This window comes from Pteropus medius, unplaced genomic scaffold, assembly GCF_902729225.1.
Source record: "Pteropus medius unplaced genomic scaffold, Ma_sr-lr_union100, whole genome shotgun sequence".
NCBI classification, from domain to species: domain Eukaryota; kingdom Metazoa; phylum Chordata; class Mammalia; order Chiroptera; family Pteropodidae; genus Pteropus; species Pteropus medius.
This window is the reverse complement of record NW_024354500.1, coordinates 32,200,681-32,227,387: the sequence shown is the minus strand read 5'-3', so window position 1 is coordinate 32,227,387 and position 26,707 is coordinate 32,200,681. Positions and strand designations below refer to the sequence as shown.

Here is a 26,707-nt window from a genome sequence, read left to right as displayed (position 1 = left end):
ATCTACTATTTTACTTCTTAGGAAGAACTAAGTGACTGTCTTCATAGTTAAATGCTGCATACACTGTGTCAGCTCCAGATCTATCTCTAGCTGTTCAAATTGGCCACCAGCTATCTACATGCGCCTCTTTTTCCCTGGAAGATCTGGAATGTCCTAGAGGAACAGGCTGGACAGTATCTGGAATCCTCACACCCACGCCACTAAGGTTTAAAATAGGAGAGAATAAAAGAGCATGAGCCATGCTATAGAGAGATATTAGCCACTTATATGGCATCAATAGAAAGCAGCCCCACAGAGCCCCAGCCTCTGTGGGACTGGGGCTCTGTGGGGCTGCTTTCTATTGATGTCCCTCTTTTTTTAGGTCTTTAGGTATCTAGGCTTCTCATGTAATTTCATGAGTCTGGACTTACAAATTGTTTTGTATGAATCGAGTACTTTATTTATAATAGACAAATAAACAAATATTATAATTCCCTCATCTATACTACAATAGATGTCTAGAGCTGCCAATTCATAAATCTCAGCCCTAAAGGCTAAATTTCTCCTGCAGGTTTTTCTTACTTGTTTAGTTAATGTCTATTTCATAAAATTGTTTTCCCCTAAAATAATGTTGTTAGAGTACCTTCCTGAATTTCTGCTCCAAGTTTTAGCATACTTTTCCCTTACAGAGATAAAAATAAAAATAAAGCTAATCCTCCATCTGTTAGTTTGATCACCCTGTAGCTGTCCTTTTCCAATCAGATTTTCCTGCCCCTGATCACTTTTATTGTCCATTGCTCATTGCCTTTTAGAGGTGGAATTTGTTTTAAAGCAAGTTTATATGATCCATACTATTTCACTAAACAGTTTCTCTCTCAGAATTAGAACCTTTGTAGCTTTTATCTTAACAGATTGTTCTTAAATAAAACATGTACATTTTCTCACTAATGATATCACAGAATTCATTTAAATATAAAACACTAATTAATAAATACAGTTATCATCTTATTTTCAGTGAAAACCTCTGATTTGCTTTTTTATTCTGATATAACCAATGACCCTTTGTTCATTAATTCATTTATTTCTTTCAACACATACAGCTACAATGCACTATTTAATGTGCTAAATGCTAAGGAAACAATATTCATATGAAATCTGATGGTAAAAACAGACATTATCAAATTATCAGAAATATGATATCTAATTTTTAATCATTAAATGATTGGTGCTGAAAGAGCTTGAACAAAGAATCTTGCAGGAGGCAAGTAATGGTATAAACAGAGGAAAAGGGCTTATGCAAAGACCCTGAGGTAGGAGAAAGTATGGTCTTTTGAAAGAATTAAAGTAAAACGGGTCAGTGCAGCTATAGTAGAAGGGGAGGGAAAACAAGCAAGACAGTTTTGCAGAGATTAATGAGGAAAAAATCCCTGAGGGAATCCTGGATTGTACTCTAAGAGCAATAAGAAACTCTTAAAAGATTTTAAGGAGAGAAGTGATATGATGTAATTAAAATTTTAAAGGATAATTCTGGGTTCTTCAAGGGGAATTAACTTTAGTAGGAAAAAAAAAAGTAGATACAGGTGACCAATTACAAGATTCTGAAACATGGGATTCTTCAGCAAGCCAAAGGAGCAGCTAAAAACAGAATTCAAGATTTTTAACAACTTGTCCAGCATCCAGATTTGACATTCCATGAGATGGTAGAAAGACATATTTATGTGACTTTGAAATATTATGAAAATTGCTGTCAGTAAATTTTAAAACCTTCCATTATGTATTTATTAACATGAACTGAAATGTCATCTTTAGAGGATCAGTTTTCCATTAGTAAAGCTTGGTTAGCCAAACACTGATAACTAAATTTAAATTTAGAATTTTTAACTATGGCTTATTGCTAATGAGCAAAAGCTAAAGTGTTTAGAAATTGGAAATTCAAATTTTGGGACAATATTTTTTGAAAAACTATGTGTCTTATGCAAGAATACTCAAATTCAACAAGCTCGTTTCACTTACCCACCAGCAGTGCGTGGCCTAAAATATTGTAGAACACATTACTATCCACCGTGAGGCCCACGGTCCCGAACATGCTGAGGCCTCTACTGAAGGCGCCCCACACCGTGCAGCCCTGAATATAGGAATCTGAACAGGAAAGGGCCGGGGAAAAATGAGAAGAGAATCTTAAAGGCCACTCAGATTCTGCTAATCATCTCCAAAGCAAGTTGTATGATAACTAAGAACATTCTCCCACACAATGATGAAATTCAGGAAATGAGGAGTTAGGAGCAGAAACCAAATTTTAAAAATGGGCAACTCAGGCTAAAGTGCTTCAAAGATACCACAGAAAAGCAGGGTAGAATCCAAGATGTTGAAAAAGAAACACATCTGATAAAAAGACAGGATGGCCACACCACGAAAGACTGCGTGGCTGTCACGGTTTCCAATTGGCCACCATCTTTGGTATGAACTCTCATCACAATGTGGCGGATAGACAGCAGGTAGCACGGCATGAAGAGTGAGACTTACAGACCAGTCCTGATTTTTGAAAACCGCATCTGGCATGAGGAGATATAGTCATTATTTCTTGAGCTGTGAAGTAATATTTTTAATTTGCTGGGCAACGATATTTAACTTTTTGGGCCAAGAAGGCCAAAGGTTCTCTCTTTTTTAAATTAAATTTATTTGGGTCACATTGGCAAATAACATTATATAATTTTTAGGTGTACAAGATTGTAATTTGACATAAACAAAGCCAGAGGTTGACCAGAGGATCTCAACTCTCATATCTGTATATGGTGGGTTTATGAAGCTGAAGGGGAAGTACCCTATATTACGGTAAAAGGAACTGACATTTAGCAAAACCATCACACTGGCTCCATGAGCATATCTTATGACCTCCAAATGAATTTATGTGGACTGGCTCAACAATGAATATATATTTACTGGATATCAACTATATATTTTAGGAATTGGGCATTGTTCTGAAGATATAAAGATGCATAAAACTAAGTAAATTCTGCACTTGTGTATCTTTAGTCTGATGGAGGAAATTTACACTAAAATAATAAAAAATATATTATTTGGATAATTAAATTATAAATCCTGAAAAAGAAGTTTTGTATTATTTCTAGTTAATGAGAAATATATCAATGTCAAATGTTTAGAGTATTGGAAAAATTACTTTTGTTTATGGAATAATTTGATTTTTAAATTGGAACTATAGAAAATTCTTGACTATAACTTCTCCGTAGATGCAGGGCCTCCACATTCCCTTTGATATCAGCTCCCCTAGTACCAGATGCTCTCACCTTACTCAACAATAAGGTAAACCATCTGTATCTACTTCTATAGCAAACATTGCCTGTGGCAGACTTTTCCCCACTTCAGATCTCCCCCATAGTATCACTCCATTAGGATATACCTGCCCATCTGAACAACCGACAAGTACTAATGTGTTTATCGAGATATTATGAGTTAAGTTCGGGAATTGATAAACCTTTAAAAGTGGTGTGCATACAAAGATTCCTAGACTCTCTAACTCTAATTGCTGGGGTCAATTGGCTACATGGGTCATGAGGGCCTTCAAGGCATGAAACAATGAAAGATCTCTGCAAAGAATGACAGAAGTTTCTAACCTCTGGGTTAATATGTCCTCCCCTCCTAGGAAAAAAAAATTTGCATTTTAAAAGACCTACAGGGGACAATGTATTAACTTCACAGTTTTCAAACTTTTTTTAAAACACTGAACCCATTTTCAAGTAAAACCTAATTTATAAAAATGAATTAAAGTAGGGCTACTCTGAAGCAGAGGTTAGAGAAGGCAGATGAAATAAATGTTTGAGCAAGAGAGGGTTTTGATTATGTTCAATTGATAATTCATATGTGACTGCTATTCTCACTTATATTGGAACTGGCACCCATATCAAATATTCTGCAGCATTACAAGTACCAGGAAATGAAAAACCAGAGAGAAGGGCACAAAGATACTGATCACCCGAATGTACTAGGGAAAGAACCATATTGGGAACCAAATGAATGTCAAAGTGAATGTCAAAACTAAATAAGGTGAAAAGAAAGGAAGAAAGGAAGAAAGGAAGAAAGGAAGAAAGGAAGAAAGGAAGAAAGGAAGGAAGGAAGGAAGGAAGGAAGGAAGGAAGGAAGGAAGGAAGGAAGGAAGGAAGGGAAGGAAAGGAAGGAAGGAAGGAAGGAAGAAAGAAAGAAAGAAAGAAAGAAAGAAAGAAAGAAAGAAAGAAAGAAAAAGAAAGAAAGAAAGAAAGAAAGAAAGGAAAAGAAAATAAAAAAAGAGAAACAGGTCTGGTATATTAGAATAAACAGACTTTCTTGGTGGGCAAGTGATTTGAAATGAGAAAGAAATACTGCAGTTGGCTAACCTTTAATGACTTCAAAGACTACTCTGTCATTACCTGTTGAAATTCTACCATTCTTAAAGACCACCTGAACCACCAAATATGCCCTGATATTTTTTGTCAGGCACCACCACCCCTAGCACTTCACTTTCCAAAGAAGGAAAAGCTTGAATGTGCGGGTATTAGAGGAGCTGAAGGATGGAGAGGACAAGCTCCAGAAATGGAGCTTCCGTCCTAATTACTTAGCATCCATACCCGACTCTTCTGACTCTGCACATCAGCTTCTGTCTGGCGTTGGGTTTTTTCCCTGGATACTCCTATGACTCTCCAACTATGGTTTCAGAACCTTTATCTATACATGTGGGCATATTCTTCTTTTCTGATTCTAATCTTGTTATTACCAAGCTGTACCCACCTGCATTTGATGGTTCCTGTTCTCTTTCTATCACTTCAGTTCTGGCTAAGATCTGCCATTCTGCCTGCTCTGTGTTCCCATGAAAAGCCTGGTTTTCAGACCATTCTCCCCCATTTTTCCAGGCAGAACATTCCTGTGAGTTAGAGCAATTGCACATAGAATTGCTCTCTGCTGTGCTGGACTCTCATACCATTGATTACTTATATTATTCAGTATCAATTTGCCTGTAGTCACAAGCTAGAGGTAGGATTCACAACATGGATTGTGTGGTTTATTCCACATCTGTTTTACCTATAGTAATGTTTCTTGGACCACTTGCTCTAGAATCATAAAAATTCAGATCCCTAGGCCCACCTGAGACCACAATTTGCTTGGCAGGGTTCATAACTCTGAATTTTAATAAGCTCCCCAAGTGATTCTTTTAGGCTTACTAAAGTTTGAGAACCACATATCTAGATTATAATTCTCTATCTCTACAACTCTCCACATCCCATATATTACCTATCATGACACCCCAGCATGTAGTGCTTTGAACATGAGAGGAAGAAAAATGAGAAGTCATAGGCCTGGACCCCCTTACCTCTCATAGTGCCCACCACAGTCAGTGAGCTCAGATGCTTACGGAAGGCTTGCCCCAAGTCACGGAACTGTATTCCCTTCAACTGGACTCGGCTGGGCTCCTCTGGGAAGGACTGTATAATGACACTGGCCCCCAGATCCCTAGATCCCAGCATCTTCTCACTCTTGGAATACAAACAACATTGCAAGTTACCTGAAACACAGAAAGAAGTCAGGGGACATGAAGCATGTAGACATGCTTCTAGATAAGTCTCTCGGTTTGAAAGGCACTGACAGTACAAAAGACAAAGCTTTATTGTTTATTTCATTTAATAATTTTACTTCTCTTTTATTTTGATTCTGCTTTGGGGGTTATTAATTAAAATATCTGATAACTAGGACATGATGTTGCCTTCATTCTATTATTTTCAGAAAGCTCCCAAATCAATCGCCTTAATTATTGTCACAAAGAGGCTGACTATAACCTACAAACTCAACATAAATAGATGCTTATTTCAATCCAAAAGATCCCCTGGAGGGAGTGTGCAATAAAATGACCTTCTCGTGGTTGATAATTGTACAGAAGATATGAGTCCTGAATGTAATCGCAGCTCTTTTTAGTCTTAAGTTTTCTAACGGGCTTTCCCCTTACTTTACTGCTTTATAGTTTGGGGACTTAACAATAATGCTACCACAGAAATGGCAAAGGGGTCCAGAGAAGTAACTGAGCACCTCCACACCAACACCTCCTTCCAAGCTGTGCCCCTAGAGAGGACAGCAAGGTCTATGAATACAGTACACCAGCTACTATTGCTGCAAAGTGTTACCACCTCAGGATCCAGGACACTTTTCTGTTGACACATGGCATGTGGTGGTGTGAACTAAGTGAGAAATCACCCTCTGAATTGATTCTTTATTATCTATGTTAATAGACAAAAGTAGAAGTGCCAGTAATACAAAATGATTAAAATAAATAATCCACAGTAAATTATAGAGTCTAGTCATTTGCTAACACCCAAAGAATAAATATAAAAGAGGTGAAAGAAGAGATGTTTTATATGTTTATGCTTTATCATAATTTTGGTTATTTATGGCAATGATCCATAATATTTTCAAGTGGCCAGGCCTTGTGTTACTGTATTTAGCTACCACATTCCCACACTTCCACTCCACACAAAGAAGAGGTGAGTAACATACATTTTTAGTGAAGGTATGAATTCTGTTTTATTTTGAGAATTTTGTAGTAACATTTAAGAGTTGTGCTGAAATCGGGGATTTTTTTCCTCACTGGGAGCTAACAGATTTATAATGGCCCAAATCCAGATGCATGATTTCACTGCTAGCATGATCGAAAGCAATGTTTTACACAGTATGATCTGAGAATGCCTGTATGAGAAATCCCCAAAGTGTTTGAACAAAATTCAGATCTCAATTCAGTAGAATTATAAAAGCTGCAGTCACCAGATTCTAACCCACAATATCCAAACATTTTTCAGAATGACACCTTTGTGAGATAGATGACTGTGATGATAAGGGGGTGGGGTCAAGGACCCTCTCTCCCAACCACATTTTGACATTGTACCTATATGAGTCTAAATCTAAACATGACTCACGTTATTAACTGTACTCCTGACATTTCTTCCAGGATCCAGACACTACAAGATATCCCTACTCTGATGCTGGCCTGGCCTCTCAGTCTTGACATGTACAAAATTAAACTCATGATCTTCACCCTCCTACCCAAAAATCTGTTCCTCTTCCCATCTCAATAAATAGCTTCATCATCCATCCAGAGCCCATGCCTGGGAGTCATCCTTGACACCCACACCATCCTGGACCAAAGTTGACAAATGATGTCTTCACAGCATGTGAAAGCCTCATAATCTACAGCCTGAGAAACCAAAACATAACCTACTAAACTAACCATCCCTGAAATAGATGTTTAATAGGCACATCAGTGTGATTCAGTGCCTGTTATTCTTCTAGAAGATAAATTGACTTTTTCGACCACTTACTTAAAGTATGTGGTAGTTCACTCAGAAAACAAACTCCAAAATGGAAGTAGCGGGGAGATAACAGGCCCACAAGACTAATCAGTAAGGATGTGTTGCCTGTGTTTATGACTCTGGCATTGAACAGTTTTCCTGAGAATTTTAGAAGGGGCCTAAAATCAGAGCTAAAACTTCATTGTAACTTCTAACCTGGAAATTTAATTCGATTCTACAAATTTAATTATTTAACATGATTTTTTCCCAAAGAAATCATTCCTCAAGTCAATATTGTTATCTGTCTCTTTCACAAGGTTGTTGAGGGCAGAAGATGAAGTGACAACTTATCAAGAGCATTCTGAAAATTACCTAATATTATGGACATGCAAAGGTTAAGAGTTTATTCTGTTTTGAAAGAAGTCAACAATGCCATATGTCATTTGACAGTAAAAACATTCGTTTTCAATCGTTGGACTTCCCAATAAAATACTTCTCTACCTTCTGAAGCATTAGCCTCCTGGCATGAAGCGAGGAACTTTATCCTCTCATTAGTGAGATTTCCTCGTATAGTAATACTCCTGCTGAGCAGAGCCACTGTAGCCTTTAAAATATGGTGCTCTCCAGCCACCCAATACTCTGTGAAGTTGTAAGAATATCTGAAAAAAAGAAAAAACACATTTGTAGATATCACTCCGAATCTTACAGAATAACAAGCCACTAGATTTGCCTAATTCTCGACTTAGGGATCTATTTCTATAGAAACCCAGATACAGAAGAGTGAACTACGGGCACAAGTATGTGAAAATTAGAAATTATACTGACTGTTGTATTGACCACCTACTATTAGATGGTAGTTCTAGAGTCTTACGAGAGAAACTTATTTATTTAAGAAATATAAACTTCTTATTTAAGTATAAATCTTCAAAACATTTTATGCTTTGTAATTTTCTTATCAAAACATCTAGCATTATTTAATTAAAAATACATCATTGAAAGACAAACCAATGTCCAGACAACAACACAGTTAAGACATCTTCTTTTATATAAATGGAGCCAAGCTATCTCTCAGTACCTCAAGGGTGATCTCAGATGGAGGTCTGCATTGTGCACTGTTTCCACAATAACAATCTCTTCCACGGGTTTGGCATCTTTGACACCTATTCCACTGATAATGACAACTTCATCCCCAGAGTGCCAGTTCACAGCATCTTCCAGAGCCAACACTGTGTCATGGGCATAGGCAGCTGCTCGAAGATGTGTGACAATTACTTCTGGTGGTGAACCTAGAGCAGTTGAAGGAAAATTTGTCTTTAGACATTTTAATAGTTAATACAAATGCGATATCATTCAGCCAAAGGATCCTGCGAAAAAAAGAAACTGGGAAAGCAAGCTTTAGGTTCGATAACCACCAGTGCCTTTACTTTTTTGGGTGTTGGGTGTCTGTCACATTGTAGCATTTAAAGTAATCTAGGATTGAGAGTGGCATGGTGCAAAAAACACAGGAATTGGCATCAGATTAAATTTATAATTGAATCACAGTATTATCATATTCTAACCATGTTCTTTTGGATAATATACTCAAAAGTGGGCTTCGGTTTCCTCGGTTACAAAGCAGAAGTAGCAAAGCCTTCTCCCATAGTGTTTTAAGAGGATTAAATTAAATACTATCTACAAAAAAAATGTAGTTTGCACCTTGACCACATAATAGACCCTCAATATTTTAGTCTTTTCTCTTTCTTCCCTATATCGCTTTGTTTTAAGTATGTAATTTTACCACTTCTTTCTTATTCCAAATAAAAACAAATAGCTATTAGAATCTCTGATATAGAAGTCCATAATCTGAAGACTTCAACTCACTTTACAAATAGTGTTAGTAGAGTACAAAATCAAAATTATCTCAGATTGGTTGTCCTGAATTGTGGTGTGTTAAATGATCCTTTCAAACTCTAAAACTGGGTCTGTCTAAACATAGGATTGCTATGCAAAGTTGAAGGGTAACTTGTGTTTCAAGATATCTTGGTTTGCACTGGTTCCAGAGCCTCCCATACCAGTATACTACTTTTTCACCATCGGAGTTTCAAGGGGGTAGTCTGTCTCGCGGTTTGTCTCTCAGTCTGGCCTTTTCCAGCAAGGGTCAAGGCAAAGATTTTTCAAGGCATTATCTGAGGCAATACTTTAGAAAACACAGGGCTTACTCCCAACTCCTTCTTCTTTCCTCAGTACATTTCCTTCCTCCTTTGAAATAGATCATAATTTACCTTTAGCCCACAGCAACTTACTGTCCTCCCTTGTTGCATTAAAGTAAAATAATAATACTTGAATCTCTAACTACAGAGGTGGCCGACGATAAATCATTTTCAATTTTAAATGTTCTTCTTTATTTATTTGTCTGTGAGTGCAGGCTCTTGTACCAATAATGCTGTTCTAGGCTTAGAAAGGTCTGGGGTTAATAATGTAATTTCTGAAGTTTACTTGGGCAATAATTTTATCTTAAAAAACACAGAGTTCAAAATTTCTAATTATAGGGCAGGTAAAAATTAAGACATAAATCATTCCAAAAGTAAATAATTTTAATTTTATTCCTTGTTTGTATATTTTAACCTTTGGGAACAATAAAATGAAAAAAAGTTTCTTTATATGTATATGCATATATATGTAAATTTCTATGATTCATTCTTGAGTGTCTGCACAGAAAAATCTCCACTGAGCATAGAAAATGTTTAACAAAGGCAAAATTCTATTAAGCTCTGTGATCAATTATTCGAAATAATCAATATGCAACAAATACCTACTATGTATCTACCAGCAAACAAGCTACTCGTGGTAGAGTAGGGACAACAAAAATATTTCTCAGCTAATCATTCTTATAAATAATAGTCAAGTCAGAATGAATGAAAAAAAATCACAGAGAATCTTTGAAACTTCTTTTTAATTATTAACATAAACTTATGTCCTTTCAAATGTTGACGGAGCCTTCATAAAACAGTAAAATTACCTTATAATTTATTCACTCTCATTGCAAAAATATCACCTCTATGTGTATGACTAAAACATCAAGCTGGATATTTCATAAGTACCAGCCTTATATTTCTAGCTATGCAGTAGATATTGACATTTAGATGAATTACCATCATCTCAAATTCAAGACTGCCAAAATAATTATAATCATCACCTGAACTACATTCTCTGAAAACAGCTTGGTTACTCAAAAAAGCCTCTGAGATCTTTTAACTAGGTCAAATTTTGTATTATGATCTGTCACATCACTATGTTCCTCTCCTTTCTAGCACTTAACACTCTGCAATTTGACCTTTATTACTGTAGTTCTCTATTTATCTCCCCTATTAAACATGACAGGAGGAGTTATATCTATATTTGTTCATCATGGTAGCACCAAAGCCTATCCCAGTGTCTAACATATATTCAAAAAAAAAAAAAAAACAGGTATTGAATGAGGAAATCATGACTGAGTCATGGAGAAATAAGCATCCCAAAGTTTTGGTGTCCCAGTGATCATAGATGGCCCTGAGTAGCAGAGAAAGGAGGCCACCATACTTCACCATTGAACACAGCACACTCCCACACCTCAGGGTTTGACCACCTAGGTAGCAATGAAAGCCTGCTCCCTTGGTACCCATGTGTTCACTACTCCCACGGCATGTGTCAGCAGCAAAGACTGGGATGAGGCAGCCTCCAGAGCCTTCCTAAATGGAAGACAGTGACCAAGAAAGCCAAAATAGGAGGAAAAGCACATGAAAATAACCTCATGGCAACTGCAGAAGACAAATTAGTCAGCGAACTCACATGAAATTTTTTGCGAGAACACCTACAACAAGCAGGCAATAATGTTGAAAAGGGCTTGAAATTCTGTAAGAGTTGGGAGAGGCAGGCAATAAAATTTGTCTCATTACTGAAATATCCACCAACTGAGCAGGCTCAGAGAGGCCTGGAGAAATTCAAGTTATATAATCTATGTCTTATCTGCCTACCTCAACAGTTAGCATCTTGAATACAGGACCACTGCCTTATGCTTCCTTTATATATGTCAAAATTCCTAGCATAGTCCTGGGTTCATGATTAGCATTCAACTCATGGAGATTTAAATTAACTATTTTGAATATTGCCTCTGGACATTCACTTGCAAACCCCCATCAGATGTATACCTAAATTTGTATATAATATCACACACACAAAAAAACCCACAAACATTAAGACTTTAGAATAAACCCAACCTATGCTAAGCAGTTTTATTCTGAAGAACTGTTTGTTGTTGTTGTTGTTGTTTTTCTTTTAACAGATTATACATATTAAGAAGTTAAGATGCTTCAAGGATATGATTACACAGCATGAGATGTTAGCACCAATTTCTGAAACTGAGTCTTATGAATCCATAACCAAAGAACTGGACACACGATGGAATTCCTGGCATCTGGAAATAACTGTATATTAACCATACCAAATTATCTTTGGCATTCAAAAAATTATATTCCTTACTTCATAAATGTTATTTAAATGCCACACAAGGTGGACTGACGACTTCAACGAAGAAAGCTTTGTGTATATTTCAAATATGAGTCATTTTACTTCACGGAACTCTTAAGAACCCAAGTTGGGTGGCTGCCTTCCTTTCCTTACCACAAATCAAAAAACATAAAAATACACTTTAAAAGGCTAAATAATTTACAAATACACTTAAATTAAAAAGGGTTATGCTCTTAACTTGTAATTTAATACAACATTTAACCACTTTGGCTTTCAACATTAAGCTGTTAACCAACAAACTATTTATTTACTCCCACTAATAACTCATAATTCTACTCATAATTGTTTTTCCTACAAATTATTGTTCAAGCATTTCAAAGTCATTCATTCATAATTACACAATCCTAGAGAACTATCTTACCAAATAGGCATGGAGAGAAAGAAAATAATCTTTGTGGGTTAACACACTTTAAAATAACTAATTGCCCTATGTTTATTTTGTAGGACCTCAATCTTTACTCCAAATGAATAACTGCCAATTCACTTAGGAGGGAGGGGAGAATAATATTTCATTGAAATAATATTTACATCAGAATAGAAATATAAAGGCACTCATTAAAAAACTAGAAATATTTTTCTCAAATATATGCAAATTTTTCTCCCTTATTTCTTCATACAGTTTCACCATCCTCCATAGCAAAACAATGAAAGCTATTTTTTCTTTTGTGTAGAGAAACATCTGTCAAGCACTGGGAAGACAGACATAAAGAAAACACAGTCCCTGTCCTCCAGTAGAGGAAGTAAACAGACAAAAGTCACAAATATACCATGCAAAGACAGAGAGACACTCAGGGTCTGCTGGTACACAGACATGGAGCACCTCATTTGCACAGAAGGGGTTGTTGTTTCCTGAAATGATGCTCAGAAGAGGTGACAACTGAGTTGGGTGTTGTCGGATAATCCATAGTGGGCCAGGTGACAAAATCAGCAGAGCACTCTAGGCAAAGGCAATGGTGTGTACAATGATGCAGGACAATGAGACATTCGAATAACTATTATGTATGTGGCATGGCCCGACTGAAAGTATGTGGAAGGGATGATGACCAGACAAGAGTCAGTGAGGGTGCACCTAGAAAGATGAGCAGAAGCCCTTCAGAAAGGGCTTTGCAGGCTCTCCCAAAGAACTAAGAGTTTATCCCAAATGTGATTTGGAAACCACCAAAGGAATATGTGAGATGATAACTAAGAAATTACACTGTTGTGAGACTAGCGATATTTCAAGCCCATGAGTACATATATAAAACTAAGGAAAAGAATCCTTAGTGAGAAAATGTATTGACTGCAGATTGGAGAGAATCTGAGTCAAGTCTTAAGATGGGAAAGAGCCAGCTTTGCGGGGAAGAGGGAGCTTATTGTGTTCTAGCAAATAAATGGAGATCAAAGTGTCTGTAGCAAGATGAATGAGATGGCATGGTGTGACTGGGCAAAACTGGAGGATTTTATTGGCCTGTTTTAACAGACTTAATCTTATTCAAAATAGTTACATGATCAAATTTATGTTTTAAAGGTCACCCTGGATGTTGTGTGAAAAATAGATTGCAAGAAAGTGAATGAAAGTAAAAACTCTATGTAGAAGGCTAATGCAGTAGTTCAGACAAGAAGTTTTGGAAGTTTGAATAAGAGTTAAGCAGTGGATCCAGAGAGATGTGTAAAAAGATTAGATTTCTTTTGGCAGATCTAAGGTAAGGGAGATGCCAATGATGCCTCACAGATCCATAGCTAAAGCAAGCTGATACATAAACAGAAATATATGGGGAAGAATTTAATGAATCCATTCAATAAATATTTATTGAGCACCAATTATGTGTCATGTGCCATGTGCTATTCTAGGTGTTGGCAATACAGTAGTGAGCAAAACAGTTAAAAATCACTGCTTTCATGCAGTTTATAATCCAGGAGCATTCAGCTTCAGACATAGTAAACTTTAGATGAAAATTTAAAACAGATTACATTTCAGATATTAGAGAGAATATCCAAGTGAAAAGATAAATGTGGAGCTCAGATGAGAGGTCTGAGGCTAGGTATATAAATATATAAGGAGAGGTTACTCCATGGGAATGGGTGGGATTACCTGGGGAAAAGCACACAGTTATAAATGAAAAGTACTGGAAACCAAGCTCATGAGAACATGGTCATTTGAAGATTGTATAGATGAGGAGAAACCTCGGAGGAGCAGAAGGAAGAAAACCAAAAGATGAAAATACACACTTATCCATATTTAAACAAAAGAATGCAGTAGAAAGAAAATCTTATCCCACCATCCAACTGTTTGGAGACTCACTCCTCCTCACCTTCTTATTCCTTTTTGTTATTGTTACAGTCTGCGCACTCCATTCAGCATTTCTTGCACTTGAGCCCTGCTCATAATTGTTTATTCCATCCTTCTGCCAATAGAAGGTAAGGTGCACAGTAGCAGAATATAAGCTTTGAGGAGAAAGAGATGGAGAGAAAATCCTGTCCTTCTACTATTTTTCATTTCTCTTTTTCTTCTGCCAGCACCTGGCCTAGATCCTGTGGTTATATACTATCTCTAACAACAGTAGGAGATGATAAGCAACCAGAGGATTTATAGGTTGCCTACTGCTGATTACTCCACCTTGCATCTAAGCCGAGTCTCTGTTCCCAGAGCCCACACTGTGCCAGATCCTACTTCCAGGCCACAAAAGCCACCTGCAGTGTAGAGGTACTGGGGACTTTTCTGTTACTAGTACTCAATAAAAAATGAACTGAGATAGTAGAAATCAAATGAAAAGAAACGTGTCCCTGCCATCTTACGTTGGAAACGAACCTACTCCACCATACAATTAGTCTAATACTCAGTGGTCAGCTGCTTTACTCCCATTAGCATTATACAGCTAGGAGACTTAGGTGAAATAGACTTTTGAGGGCTCACTTAGGTCCTCAACCCACAAGGTTTATCAGCATTTCTTTGAGAAAAAAAATGTATTTCAAGTTCCAAACAACCGACTTACAAAGGAATTCTTTGAACCCAAACCATTTGTGAATTGGAGGCGATCTAATTTACTGTACTTCAGAAGAGAGACTGTGACATTAGCATTAATATAAGACTATCTGGCAGACCAAAGTGATGGAACAGAATGGGGGCATTTTTCACATACCATTTCCCTCTACCCTTGAGAACCACTTGCTGTGAAAGCTCCCTTGGATGAAATGAAAACCTGGCGGGGGAATCCTGCATGAGCTTGGCTCTGTGTGTGTACCGTGAGCCTTCTGCATCATTACTGGTTAATCTCTGGTGGTACTGACTGAGCAGGGAACATGCGCCTGCAGGAAGGAAAAGGCACACCAGGGCAATCCTCTAAAACTGCAGATCAGCTGGTTGCAGTCACAGTTGATCAGCAAAGATTTTTACAAAGGAATTGGGCACAAAGTCTGTTTCCAATGCTGAGGAGTTTACCATTCTTTTGGCATAAAGATTTAGACAGAGGCTGACCAAGGTTATTTGGGTGGTGCAATGAGCCACACTTTGATTGAAGGCCTTGTCTAGAAGTAAGGCTAACTTTTGTTTCTACCCAATCTGAGCTTTACTGTTGCTACTGTGATTAAAGGTAAATGACTGAGAAGAATCAAAAGATAAAGCTCGAAATACCCAGGAAATAGTACATTGTAAGATAAATGAAACATTTGGAACACAGTTTCTAGCTCCTGTGGGGATTTTAGGCCAATTCAACAAATGTCATTCTTAGGCCCTAGAGAACTGTAGTGGGAAGTGCTTTCCTTAGAGTACAAAACCCACTTGGTCAGAGCTGAAGGCTTCTACAGAATGCCTTTAACACTCACTTCTATTCATCATCCAAAAAGTTTGTAAAAATTAGTTATATTCCTTATCAGATGATCATTTTGATAATCATTGGTATGATTTATGTTTTAGAGTGGAGGTGACTTGTGAGGAGAGAAAGGGCTAAGGTTTAATAACATAATTTCTTTTTCGAAAAGCAATAAACATATAATGTTTAAAATAAAAATATAGAGAAGTAAAAAGGCAACAATAAAAGCATCCACAATCTTAATAATAAAATACATGAAAATGTCTTTCTTGTTCTTTTTCCTATGTTCATATGTTGAAAAATTTCGTATATAAACAAAAATGCTACAATTCTATATATACTATTTTTGGAAATCCTCTTTACTTAATATAGTAGGAACATCTTTCGACTATATTATATATTATTTAACATCATGATAGTATTGCAATATCCCATTTTAAATGTATATTTTATATACTAACCCCTTACTTATTAATATTCAGTTTTTCCTCAATATTTTGCTCTCATAAAGAATGCAGATGTAAAAATATTTGAGCATAATTAGTATGCATACTCATGATCATCTCCTTAGAATAAATTCCTAAAAGTGTCATTGCTATATCAAGGCATATACCTACTTTTAAGTCTTTTGATATAGTTACCAAATTTTCTAACAGAATGACTGCATATACTTCTGCACACACTAGCAACATATTTTAGTGCCATTTCCTCAGACTTTCTGCTATTTTATTTTTAGTCTTGGCCAATTTGATTGTTAAGAAAAAAATCACTTTTGTTTTAATTTGCACTTCATTGATTCCTAATGAGGAAAAGGTAGGAGAAAACTCATAAAAATAAAAAGAATTCCTCTCTGTGAACACAGAATAAACCTAAGCCCTCTCCACATGCATTCATATTGACTAGCAATTTGCATTAATTATGCTGATATGTCTACACACACTCTTTGCAAGATTTTTGTTTTAAAAAGTTCTTTATTTATAAAAGACATTAATCTGTATCTGTATCAAATAAGAATGCAGCGTATGATAACAATAACATTTAAAATTCCCAAGGAAATTCTGTACTAGTTTCCTATTGCCACTGTAATAAATTATCACACAATTAGTGTCTTAAAACAACACAAACATATTATCTTATCGTTCTGAAGGTTAGAATTCCAAAATTGGTTTCACTAGGCTAAAATCACAATGTCGGCAGAGCTGCATCCTTCTGAAGGCTCTCAGAGGAAAATCCATTTCCTTGCCTTTTTTATCTTTTAGCAGCCTACGTATTCCTTGGCCTGTGGCTCGTGGGCCTCCTCCATCTTCAAAATGCATCACTCCTATATCTGCTTCCTTCAAAACTCCTCTCACTGACTCCTCATGCATCTCTCTGATAAGGACTGATGTGAGATTGAGTCTACCTAGATAATCCAGGATAATCTCCCCATTTCAATATCTTTAATTTAATCACAAATGCAAAGTCCCTTTTGCCAAATAAGGTAACTTTCATGGGCTCTAGGAATTGAGATATGAACGTATTTGGGGGCCATTTTCCGGCTTACCACAATTACATTGTTGAATAAGTAGTGTTGAGAAAACTGACTGGCCATTTGAAAAAAAGTAGATAACTGACTTATACACTATATCAAAATAAATTCTAGAAGGATTAAAGTAGAGGTTGGCAAAGTTTTTCTGTAAAGAGCTGGATAGGAAATAGTTTGGGGTTTGCATGCCAGGTGGTCTCTGTTGCAGCTACTCATCTCTCCATGGTAGCTGGAAGCAGCCATTGACAACAGCATAGATACTATCTAAACAAATGATCAGGGCTGTGCTTCAATAAAATTTTGTTTACAGAAATGGGCAATGGGCCAGATTTGGCCCAGGGGTCATAGTTTACTGACCCTGGATTAAAGACATTAATATGAAATTTGATAAAAGAGAGAAATAATAAAAATACCAGGAAACAAGTATGTAAATTTTTATATAGTTTTTGTATGGGAAAGTGTTTTCTAAATGTGAAATCAAAGGAAGAAACAACAAAGGAAAGTATTTGTATATTTGCCTTCACAGAGATCAGAAAATGCCATCAAAATACAAAAGGCAAATAGCAAACTGGGAAAGAAACAGGCCCTTGGTGCCCCATCAAGAATGTTACAAAAGGAGCCATAAAGAATAAAGCTCCACTTGGGATCCAAAAATAACCGTTCCAGAAACCTGAAAGGAATATCTTCTCTTTATCTTTCTGCCACAAGTGAACACTAGTTATGCGTATACAAAATGGAAGCAAGCCCGTGAGTGTATTAAATCTATGAAAAGGATGGAATGAATCTTAGTTACCTCCCCTTTTGGGCCCCATTCTCATCATCTATAAGATGAAAGTAATAATCCCAGTCTTTCCTACTTCACAGAGTTATTGTGAGTTACGTGACAGGAAAGAATGGGAAGCAGCTTTGAAAATTATAAAGTGCCAGGATCTAGGTAAAATTCAATTTTAACAAATACTGACTACAATACCTAATTCAATGATACTCTTTCTCCATGACCAAGCTGAAAGCAATGCTACTTCTTTGATGATACATGTGGAAGAATTCTCTTTGAAGGAAAAAGCACAAGTTCCTACCTATGTAGCATTCCATTTATTTAACAAAGTTGAATTTCTTTCAGTACTCAAAAGTGTAAAATCTAGACTATATTAACCATTTAATAAACTTAAAGAAGGTTACCAAGACCCAGAGCATCACAGGGTGGTGGGAGCGGGGAGTAGAATACAAGGCCTGAGGTATAGGCAGGGACCTACTTCGGAGCGGGCATTATAATCATGTTAGCAATCTTGGACTTTATTCTAGGAACAGTGGGAAGCCACTGAAGAATTTTGAGCAACAGCATGATATGAACAGATCTGTGTTTTTAAAAGATCATCTTAGCTCCAAGGTAAAGAATTAGTCAGAGAAGAACAAAAATGACAACTAAAAGACAAATAGAAAACTTAAACAATAGTCCAGGCACAAGCTGACAATATCATAAACTAAGATGATAATAATGGAGATAAAGAGTAGTAAATGGGCTCATGAGTTATCTAAGAATTAAAATCAAGACTTGGTGATGCACACAACACAGGGAACAATAGAGAAGAGGATATTAAAAATGATGATCAGGTTTCTGGCTAACAGATTTACTGGAAAATAATACACACCATCCTATACTTAGAATAATAATGAGGCAGATTAATCAAATCAAAATTATAGGCATATTATAATACCATGACAATAACTAACATTTATTGAGTGGTTGCTCTGTGCCCATCCTTGTGCTAAGTTCTTTACATGTTTTATTTTATTTAAACAGCATAATAACTTCATAAGAAATATTTTAGAATCAGCTCCATTTTGTAAATATGAAAACTAAAATACTGATTAGTTGGCTTTTTCAAGGTCCACCAGCTAGTTAGCAGTAGAAATGGTATTCAGCCCTAAGCAGCCTACTTCCTTGCACATTCAAGCAGAAGAAGAGAGATTGAGTGCTCCATGACTGATCATGGTTGAGTTCAACTAGAGAAGATGCAGAATATGAACCAAGATCCTCATGTCCCAGCAGGAGAAAGTAAACCACAGAAATCTTGAGAGGAAGAGGTGGATCTTGGAGCTTGTTATTCCCCCTTGGGAAGCTTTGTGTCAAGACAAGAAACTTGATATCTTAATGGCTTATGTGTCCAATATGATACAGAGTCAGTTATAGAAAATAGGATCTACTTTAATTACTGTGATAGTTAATTTTATGTGTCACATTTCCTGGGCTACATGATATATACACATTGGCCAAACATTATTCTAGGTGTGTCTGTGAAGGCAATTCTGAAGGAGATTAATTTTAGAATCTATAGGTCGAATAAAGCAGATTGCCCTTCCTGGGTTGGCTGGACCTCCTACAATCTATTGAAGATCTGAAAAGAACAAAAAGCTGAGTATGAGGGAACTCCTGCCTGAACTACTTCCCTGGTCATAACAGCAGGTTCAGCAATGAGCTTTATTATTCAAACAGGGCTAAAGTTAATCCTGAGGATTTTGCTCAAACTTTTAATTTAGTTATTCACACAACAAATATTTCTTAAAAGCTTACTATGAATCCAGGCACTGTTATAGGAAATAGGGATGTTGTAAATGAAAAAAACAAACAAACAAACAAAAAAAAAACAGGAAAGTCTGCCCTCATAAAGTGCACATTCTACTGGAAGAGACACTAGAATATGTTCAGCAAATACAATAAATAAGCTGTATTTAATACGTTAGTGTTAAAGACTAAAGGGGATAAAACAAAGAAAGGATATGAAATGTTAACGGAAGGAATCCTGAAATTTGTTCAAACATGAAATAGCCATTGGAAAAGAGTCACTCTTTCATTGGAGCTATAGGGACCCATTTCTGCCTTCATAAGGAGAGAGCTTGATTGCAAATGAAGCCATTTCTTTGTCTTCTTATTGAAAGCAACAAAAGAACAAATAAGACAAACAAACACATGAAAATTCATAGACACAGATAACAGTATGGTGGTTATCAGAGGGAAAGGAGGTAGGAGAGAGCCAGAAGTAGGTAAAGAAGGTCAAATGTGTGGTGACAGAAGGAGATTTGACTTAGGGTGATGAACACACAATGCAATATACAAATGATATATTATTACATTGTATACTTGAAACCTATATAATTTTATTAACCAATGTCACCCTAATAAACTTAATAAAATTAAAAAATAAAGGAAAACAAAGCCAAGCCAGGGGAAAGTAGAACCAAGAGTTGCATAGAAACGAAGTCCTAATGACTTCATTGGAGCACTTGCACTCAATTGTGCTGAAAGTTTTCATTTATGTGAGGCAACAAATGCCCTTATTTTTTGTTTGAATTGAGTTTTCTGTCACTCGCAACTAAAAAAGATCTAATGAATGCTAACACTTTCAGGTATATATAGAAACTTAAAGTATCTTACAATGTGTTTCTAAGTAGGGCTCCTGCTGTACTTGGATTATTGAATAGTTAGAACTCATTTCTAATTAGCAGTATACATTTACACATAAACACCTCAAAATCCTAAAGACCTTAAAAACAGTATGTTCACCTTTAACGTGTGTAAACAATTTCATGAAGTATGTTTTATACTCTTCATCTAAGAAACTCTTTCTTACAGGTTGTTCCAAGGTCACTCTTGTCCAGATTAAGTAATTACAAATTCTAATTTATCTCAGTTAAAAATCAGTGAGATTTTACCAGATATGTTTCTGCCATTGTTCATAGAAGAGTTGTATTTTAGACTTTTTTCAAGCATTATTAGAAGAGAGAAAATGTCCACTTTACTTTTTGTTGGTAGTGTTGGATATATTTGGAGGGACATGTAGTTAAAGACTGATTCTCTTCTGCTCTGATTCGAGAACCATTCACCCAGTCACTTGTCATCCTACCATGCTGAAGCTTCCGAATACACTAGAACCACGTTCACGAGTGTTAACTTGACTGCTCGATTATAATCTGCCACAATATGCCAGCTGACCGGAAACCCAATGCTGTACTGAAATTTGTTTAAGATTATAGAAAGCAATGAATAGGTTTTGAATTTTCCCAACCTTTCTTTCTCCATTTCTCTCCACAATTTGATCTTACTTCCTTCCCACTCGTAAATCAAAATAAAACAAAACACAGCAAAACACACACAAACAAAAGAAAAGAAAAAAATCAACAGTTGCTCTCTCTTTCATTTGCTTCACATGTGAAAGTATCCCTTTAGCATACACTTTCACATGTGTAGCAAATTGGTAAGCAGGACTTCTCCTTCCCCCAAACCAACAAAGAGGAAGGACCCAAGCAGGGGACAAAGGGATGATTAGCACCCCACATTGTAAGTGAGTCATGAACAGTTAGGAGGAGACATTTCCTTGAGCTTATTCAAAAAGAGCTAATCTAACTCTGCCATCGGTGCCATCCCTGGATAGACTCTACCACAGGCTATATGAACAACAGAGAGGAAATTCAAAGGAATTCTCAGAAATGTGGGTGAATCATTAACCTAGGTGACCCAGCCATGGCCTTTTTCTCTCCTTCCTATACAGGGAAATCTGAGGGTACTTCTCTCTACCTGAACAAAGAAAAAGGGCTTCAGAAGTACCACTCACAGAGTTGCCTACAAGAAGGGGAGACGCATCTTTCTGCCAGGTCGGATGTCTGCATATATAAGATATTTGCTAGGCTGCCCATGCCTACCTGAGAAGGAGCAAGGAGAATTAGAGAGAAAGCAGGGCAGAAAAAGGGTTTATGAGTACAACATTTTGGGCATGAAAAGATTTGTACATTTCCTCTGGATCAAGTAGATTCTAGGGAAGGCAGCTTGGCCTGAGCTAATCTCCTAGTACTCTGCTCAAAATGGGACCTAAGGTAGAAGCTAAGGGGACTGCAAACCCAGATGGATCTTCCACACTGGGAAATGGGGAAGGTCTCCTACAGGGCTCCAACGATGTCACGCAGGAATCTTCGAAGAGAGAATCGACAGTCAGCCAGTATTATCCAGAGAGGCAGCAACCCCCAGCAGAGGATACAACTGCACAGTTCAATAAAAAGCTGTTGACCTTCTTGCCTCAACTCTTCTACCTGCCCCAACACTGAGAGAATATAAAATAAAAAGATGGGAGGAAGAGTGAAGGAATGGCATTGCCTCTGCCATTGCCGGTGCCTCTGGATGGAGTCTTGATGATGAGTTTTAAACTGGATGAATTAGGACTGGCCTTTTTTATATCTAACATAGACTGCAAAGCTATGATGCCTAAAGTGTTGCTAAAGGACAGGGGGAAAATGCTCCATCAGAATATGGATTAAGATTGTCATTAGAAAGAGCAAGAGAAGAAAAGAACTGAGATGAACTACAAAAATAGCCAGAAAACAATTAACAAAATAGCAATAACTACATACCTATCAACAGTTATTCTAAATATAAATGAACTAAATTCTCTAATCAAAAGACAGAGAGGGGCTGAAAGGATTTTTTTTTTAAATGATGCGTCTATTTGCAGCCTAAAGAGAATGACTTTAAATGTAAGGACATGATGACTGAACAGAATGGGAAGGAAAAAGATATTCCAGGCACATGGAAACCAAAAGAAAGCTGGAGTAGTTATACTTAGACAAAATAGACTTTTTACAAAAATATACTGCAATAAGAGACAAATATGGATATTACATAATGATAAAAGGCTCAATCCAATAAGAAGATATTACATTAGTAAATATTTTGCAACCAACATAGGAAAACCTAAATCTATGAAGCAAATATTAATGAATGTAATGGGAAAAATAGACAGCAATTACAATAATAGTAGAGACTGTAATATGAAAAAAAAGTGATTAGAGAAAATTAAGTCTGTTCTGAGTCGGATTTCTGTCTAGAAGGTTCGAGTCTCTCAAACATCCCTAAAAATGTACCTCTTCCATTTGCATAGCCCTATAACCGATTCACAAACCACACCAGCTCAAGTTTTCCATAAAATTCCAAGGAATATTTTATTGTGAAAAATACTATAATGAGGAAATGCAAGATTCCTGAAAACGAAGAAGAAAAATTATAGCATATATTAGAAACTTAGATGCTATAAGATCCTGGGACAATAAAATTTTAAACTTTGGTTAACATTGAGAGGGAATGTCCAATCAAAGCAAAAGTTTTCGACCATTCTTTCTTTTGATAAACAGCTCTCAAAACAAACACTCATCACACATATACACAAGCACACCACAGCTCCATCCTGGCCTCCCTGGTCAGGGTGAAGTTGCATCTTTTCACAGGGACTTGTCTCCCTGGCCTGAAAGTTTGATAAAGTGACTGGAGCTGGAACAATCACAGTCCCCTATCTCCCTAAACACCGTGTATAGTCCTAAGCCTGATAGGTAAATCAACCTGGACTTTGTGAGGCTTTTCCTGGTTATTTTTGGAACTAATGATAGAATACAGAGTTCTGTTTTTTGATAGTGGAAAACCAAAGTCCATGTGAAACCAGAAAATTCAGTGGCCATGTGGAAGAAGCCACGTGAAGCCAATGCATACAGAAGAGACCCAGAGGTAAGCGACTGAGAGTAAGTCCTGATGGTATTTGGAACCCTGGAGGAGTTATGCCCAAAGCCAGTTGCCTTCCTGCCCATCCTGCAGTTTGAGCAAGATCTACAAGTATTTTGTTTTGCCTAAGTTTGTTTGTATTGGGTTCTGATCTCTTTAAAACTAAATGATTTAAGAGAAGTAAAGCCACATCTAAAAATGTCATGCCACAGCTATGGTTTATATTTCAGCCTGAAGGAGTGAGAGGCAGAAGGAAAGGAAGACTCATAGTCTAGAAAAAAATAGAGAAAGGGCAGAGGCAAGAAGAGATGTTATGGATATAGAGGAGACAGGACTGGAAATGATTGATCAGGTGACAAAAGAGCCAAGATCTGGAAATATATCGTCGGATACAGAGGCACTGTTATAAGACGAAAATGGGCTCTGGAAATTTTCATCCCACATCAAAGAAGAGATGATAGGAAATGTCCCCAAGCTCCATCACTCTTGGGGAAATAAGGAATCACACAAAGAGAGACACTGAACTCTTCACTGCATCTTACACACTACAGTTGAAAAAATGAACTAGGAGAGCTGTTTTTAATCACTATTTTAACAATGGAACTCTTTCTTCTAATAAAATATTATATTGAATGCAAATACAGAGTAGAGATAAAATCAATAAATTGATTACTTGAGCAATTTAAACCTTTACTGCTTGATCTTCAAATACTTCATTGTTTGTAGAATCCCTGAAACTTCCCTGGAAACATCTGAATTTTGTGGAGCACAGCATGGGAACCACTGACCAGGAACACTCTCGTGCACATGGGAATACCCTACTCCACGCACATGACACTGTGCTTCAAGACAGCCTGGTACTCTTTGGCAACTATAATAATGGTGCCTGTGTACAGTACTTATAAAAAGCATGAAATCTAAATATAGGTAGTTATTACTTTTAGAAGGAAAACAAACCAATTTAAACTTACTTCTTTAGACTACTTTTTTCTTATATATTCCTACCAAATTCTTATGTTCATAACAATTCCTCCAACATACTGCCACAAACTAGCGTTTCTCAGAAACTTCCATTTATATTTATTGCCTGTATCTTGTAATTTCTTGAAAAGGACAAAGACAGAAGTCCATTCAAGGCCAAAAGCCTGCTTTTTCTACTAAGAAAGTGTCAGCCAAATTTCTCAGGGAGGAACTAGAAATGAAGTGAGAGACATTGATAAATTTCCCTGCTGAACAATCAATAAAAGCCCCACCATTCTGTTCAGACTCCCACTGTGGAAGCAAGGGCCGTAATTACATTGTCAAAAATTCAAGTTGCCCAGGCTGACAGCAACCCCCTTGAAAAGTGACATGTGATTGGCACTCGGTTTGGGGTGGTGAACCCAGATTGGCAGACAGAGTGGAGAAAGCAAAAGGCAAGAGTGAAATTTCGTTATTGACTATAACCACCCAACCCCAGATTGCCCCTCTGGAGGGATCCTACAACCCTTTAGTCATATTAACTATCGAAGTGAGCAGCTGACAGAACTTACCATCTGAATTCCACCAGAGATTCAGAACATGCCTTGCCCCAATTTACTCCCAAACCCAGAGAAAAAGAAAGAGAAAGAGAAAGACAGCACAGCCTGTGGGTGTGTGTTCATGCAGGGATAGGGGGGTGTGTGTGCATGTGTGAGTGTATGTTAATGCATGAGAATTTTTCTACATTAAAAGAAAAACATTAAACGTGCTTTCAACTCTATCTTTCCTCATGACAACTAAACTGCAAAGCCTGTTTGCTTAGCGATTTTAATCTATGATAAAAATCAGCCATAGCAGAAGGGTTACAGGGGGCAGCAGCGAAGAGTGATATGGGAGGGAGGAGGTGAGGAAAGCTATATTATGACATGCAGACCCATTTGTGTGATTCTCTATGACCTGAGCTGGAGTTAAATTAGTGTCTATCACTCAGTCCTCTTACTACTGCACTACTGAATAAAATGCCTGCAAAAGGCATCATTTGCTGGGCAGCGTTCTCCTTCTGGCTGGGTGCATGAAAATGATTTTCAAGAAGACTTTATTGAGCCATGCCCAGAAATGGTGATTATTCACTACTGAGAAGCAACTATACTATGAGAGATTAAAATCAAAAGGCGTTCACTAGATGGCAGGAACAGAACAGAAGGTGCCTGGGAATGTTGCTACCTCATGATCGCTAAAGTTAAACTCTCTCTTACTCTGATGAGAAGAGGTAGACAAGAAAATTAATAAAGAAAAAGAAAATGAGATGATTGGCACCGGGTATTCAGTGCTTTAGGAGGAAAAAAAAAAAGAATATAATCTAAATAGCCATAACTAACACTATTTGAGTGTTACCGCGTACCAACTACTTTGGAGCAGTTCACAAGTAGTAAGTCTACGAGGTGGATATTGCGTTCTCCTGGTTTTATAGAGATTAATTTGTCCAAGGTCCTAGCTGATAAGCTACAGAACTGCACTGATTTGTGATTCCAAAACTATTAACCACTAAAAACAGTATTTCTCCAATTATAGTCAGTGGGCTACCTAAATCAAATCACATGAGGGTCCCATTGAAATGCACATTCCTAGGTATACCTAAGGCCCACCAAGTCAGACTCTGGAGGTGAGGCCCAGAAAGATGCATCGTAAAAATCTCCTTGAGAAAAGTCTTCTAAACATTAAAGTTGGTAAATCTCCTCACTATATCATCTTGGAAGCTGAGTGAAAACTGGGTCATTAGGGGCTTTCTGGGCACAAAGCAGTGAATCAAGTTGCTCACTGTTTTGCATACTTGACAGCAGAAGAAAATTAGTTTTTCCCTAAAGCCCCAGTGTCACCAGACCCACCTCTGGCCTTGAGAAGAGGCCAGTGAAATTATGTAACGATTTTAACCATGATATACCACCATGCCTGAGGGGTAATCAGTTTGAGACCTCAGGTGGTGAGGGAGTGAGGTGAAGAGGGAGGATTGATGAGCCTCAGGCTGTTTCTGGGTTCTCTGACAGAGACA

The 26,707-nt window shown here is 37.1% G+C and overlaps 1 protein-coding gene across 1 annotated transcript in view; it reads right to left on the bottom strand.

Moving 5' to 3' along the window:
* PKHD1 (PKHD1 ciliary IPT domain containing fibrocystin/polyductin) overlaps positions 1–26,707 on the bottom strand; it is a 411,516-nt gene that overhangs the window by 240,855 nt on the left and 143,954 nt on the right. The window contains exons 38-41 of the mRNA XM_039853082.1: positions 8,377–8,587; positions 7,803–7,960; positions 5,339–5,530; positions 1,993–2,118 (exon numbers count right to left, since the gene is read on the bottom strand). Of these exons, the coding sequence (XP_039709016.1) occupies positions 1,993–2,118; positions 5,339–5,530; positions 7,803–7,960; positions 8,377–8,587 (687 nt within the window). The remainder of the gene's footprint in view (positions 1–1,992; positions 2,119–5,338; positions 5,531–7,802; positions 7,961–8,376; positions 8,588–26,707) is intronic.